This window comes from Nycticebus coucang, chromosome 19, assembly GCF_027406575.1.
Source record: "Nycticebus coucang isolate mNycCou1 chromosome 19, mNycCou1.pri, whole genome shotgun sequence".
NCBI lineage: Eukaryota > Metazoa > Chordata > Mammalia > Primates > Lorisidae > Nycticebus > Nycticebus coucang.
In genome coordinates this window covers 49,839,966-49,843,152 of record NC_069798.1, presented here as the reverse complement: position 1 = coordinate 49,843,152, position 3,187 = coordinate 49,839,966, and the positions used below count along the sequence as shown (strand labels likewise).

At 45.3% G+C, this 3,187-nt stretch overlaps 1 protein-coding gene across 1 annotated transcript; it reads right to left on the bottom strand.

Annotated features, from left to right (window-relative positions):
• Positions 1-1,599: 1,599 nt before the first annotated feature.
• On the bottom strand, positions 1,600-2,973 carry LOC128571831 (acyl-coenzyme A thioesterase 9, mitochondrial-like). Its single transcript, XM_053571603.1, has one exon. It carries the CDS (start codon positions 2,957-2,959, stop codon positions 1,637-1,639), a length of 1,323 nt encoding a protein of 440 aa, XP_053427578.1. The 5' UTR covers positions 2,960-2,973; the 3' UTR covers positions 1,600-1,636.
• Positions 2,974-3,187: the final 214 nt, after the last annotated feature.

Here is a 3,187-nt window from a genome sequence, read left to right as displayed (position 1 = left end):
TCTCTCTCTTCCTTTCCCTTCCTCCCTTTTCTTTTTCTTCTCTCTCTTAAATATTTAGAACATTTACTGCAACATTGTTTATAGTAACAGAAAAAATTCTAGCAAAAGTTTCAGTGAACAGCAATAAATGGTTAAGCATCTGTAATATATAATGTATACAACAGTAGGGTTCTTAACTGAACTCCACTTAAACACATTCACAAAACTCGTCAAGGCCCATCCCTTCCCAGTCCCCCCCATGTCACAGGCAGACCTGCCCAATGCTGTACTGAAGGGCCAGGCAAATCTCAGGATGGGAGAGACCAATGAGAGACAAGTTACACCCCTTTTTGACTCCATGAGTTAAACTGCCTACCTCCAAGACATGGTTGTGTTTGTTCCCATGACAATTAATGCCAGTGGTACTTATTACCTGTAATTTCAATAAACACTACATAAACTTTTTGAAAAAGCTTTCCAGCTAATTCTGAGGCAGAGCCAGTTTTGTGAGCACTCTTCTACAACTCACACTCTAAACAGGATTGCTTCCCTCTTGGGACCACCCTTTTCAGAGATTACTTTTTTCTTCTGTGGCCTGTTTTTTGTCTCTTGTGAATTTGATCAAGTCCTCTTCCCATCAAGAAAGAAACTTCCTTGGCTACAGATTAATGAGAATGCCTCCCTTTGGCTTCCTAGGTGACAATGTGATTCTGGGTATGACCTCTCTTTCTACATTCCTTGAAAGCAGTATAGTGTACTGGCCAGGAGTACCCTGGACCCACACTGCCTGGTTCTGAATCCCAGCACCACCACTTCATAGCTGTTTTACCTTCAACAAGTTACTTAACTTCTCTGTGCTTCAGTTTCCTGAGTGCACTAACCCCATGTGAGGGTTACAGAACCTGCCTCATAGTATTGATCAGAAGAAATACGTGAGCTAACACATGCCAAGTGCTAAGGACAGTGCCTATCTAGCACATGGCAGTGTCTGTAATGTTATGTAAGCATAAGCAGCTATTACTGTTGTTCTTTTTAATCAGATGTATCCTGCCCAGCCCCACACACAGTGTACTGAATAGTGATCCGGTGAATGAAAGAATGACAGAATGGTCCTGTTTCCTCATCTAGATGATTTCTGAAAACCTCCTCATGGTATGGTTTTGGATCTAAAGCTTCCCACAAATCTTCACAGCTGCTGTTATGTTTCATTGAATTTCTTCACCCCAAGTTTTCATCTGCCCCCTGCTAACAACAAAAACTGGGAAATAGAAGAAAACAAAATACAAAAGAATCATGTGTGGTTGATGGGATTTTAGATAACTTAGGGATGTCATCCAAATGCCTTGGCAGGATATATAATGCCTTGTAACTGATAGAAAAGAATATGTCCAATTGTGTAAAAAGGCATTCTGCCCTAATTCCTTTAGCAGATAAGATGCAACAAGGTAGGTTCACAATGAAACTGTTTTGAAAGTGTTTATAGTTTAATTCTCCCCTTAGACCCATCCAGCCACTCTCATTCTGTTTTTCTGATCACCCTAAAACTAAATACATTCTCCTTCCCCATGGAGGATGGGAAGCAACACTAAAATCAAGGTCTTTATCAGGGACTGTGTCACTGCAGGTGAAGGTCTGGTTTTCAACACGTGAGGTTTTCCTAGGGCTCCATAAGGTAGTCCTTTCTCAAGGTCACCGGGACACTCAAGGAGTTGAAATGCCGTTGCCCATCTAAGTACAACATGGACTCTCCATATGTTCTGGGGAAAATCAAGGGCACTTCCTTTTCCGACATGAACGTGAAATGAAAGATATTGGTGGTTGTATGCTCTTTACTCTGAAGAGAGGCCACCTCACTGTGCACTCTGACTTGAACGTAATTGGTCTGAGTAAAGCAAACCTGCGCAGTAAGAAAGAGCAATGAACCGATTTCAACCGGTCTCTGAAACATGATGTCACCCACCGCCACCACAAATGGTCGGGTCCCACTACCGAAGCTGCACGCAGTAGCCCAAGCAAGCTCATACGCTTTCCTCATAAGGAAACCACCAAAGATCCGATTGAAAATGTTCCGCTCCTGAGGGTGGCAAATTTCCAAGCTCTTCAGTATTGCATTCTCCATCCACACTGCATTAGGGGGTAAAATTCGACTCTGAAAATTTACAGTCTTTGGATTCAGCGTGTTAAGAAACAGCTCATGGATAGTGGTCCTCTCCTCAGCGCTGGGAGCCATTTTCAGTAATGACATGGAAATGAAGGCAATTCTTCTCCCCTTGTTCAATTCTCCTTGTCTAAAGAGCTCTTCTTCCTCTGGGCTTTCAAGGATGAGTGGATTTACAAATGCTGGCCCTTTATTTTCAGAATCACGGGCCACCATTACGAATGTTGCATCCAAAACAGGACAAAATTCATTATCCTGCAACTGGAACATTTGCATCTTCACCTCCATGGACGTCTTTCCAACCCAGCTAACGTGGCCACTGAACTTAATGTCCTGTTCTGGGCTTAAACTTTGCTTACACATATCAATCTTGTCCACCAGGGCTGTAACTATTGATAAAGGAGACATCTCAACGGAATTAATTTTGTTGTGCATGTAACAGATAAGAACTCCTAAGCTGTCAAGATCCTCAAGAATCCTGCCAAACCTCACGGTGTTTTGAAAAGTCAAATACTTCTCTCGTAATTCAGGCTCACTGCCCAAAGGCAAGAAAACTTCGATGTAACTGTCCTTCATTCTCCTGGGTGACAGTCCTTCCTGTGACTCAGCCAAAACCCCCTGAAGTAATTTTCTTTCCTCCATGGCTTTCACGTGGTCTGTCCAGTTTGTAGATGCTCCTACTATCTTCCGCAGTTTATCCTGAACTTCCAGAATATGGAAGGTTCCCTTGTTTCTGGAGTCCTGGGATCCTTGAGTCAGTCCTCTGCCAGGAGCAAGCAGCCCCCTGCTCAAGGCATAAACCCGCAGTGCTGCCCGCCTCATGGCGCTAGGCTGCCATGGGCCCGCAAGGCGGTGGGCAGAGGGAAAGGAAGTTGCAGGCGCGAGCACCAGACCAACCGTCACTCCCCACAACCGTGCCCTGACCACCAAGCGGCGCTAGAGCGAGAGCAGGCCATTGGGCGGGGCCGCGCCGGTGTGCTGTCGGGGGCGGGGCCTTGATGCCTGGGGGCGGGGCTGCGCTGTCTGGGGGTGGGGCCATGCTGCTCCTGG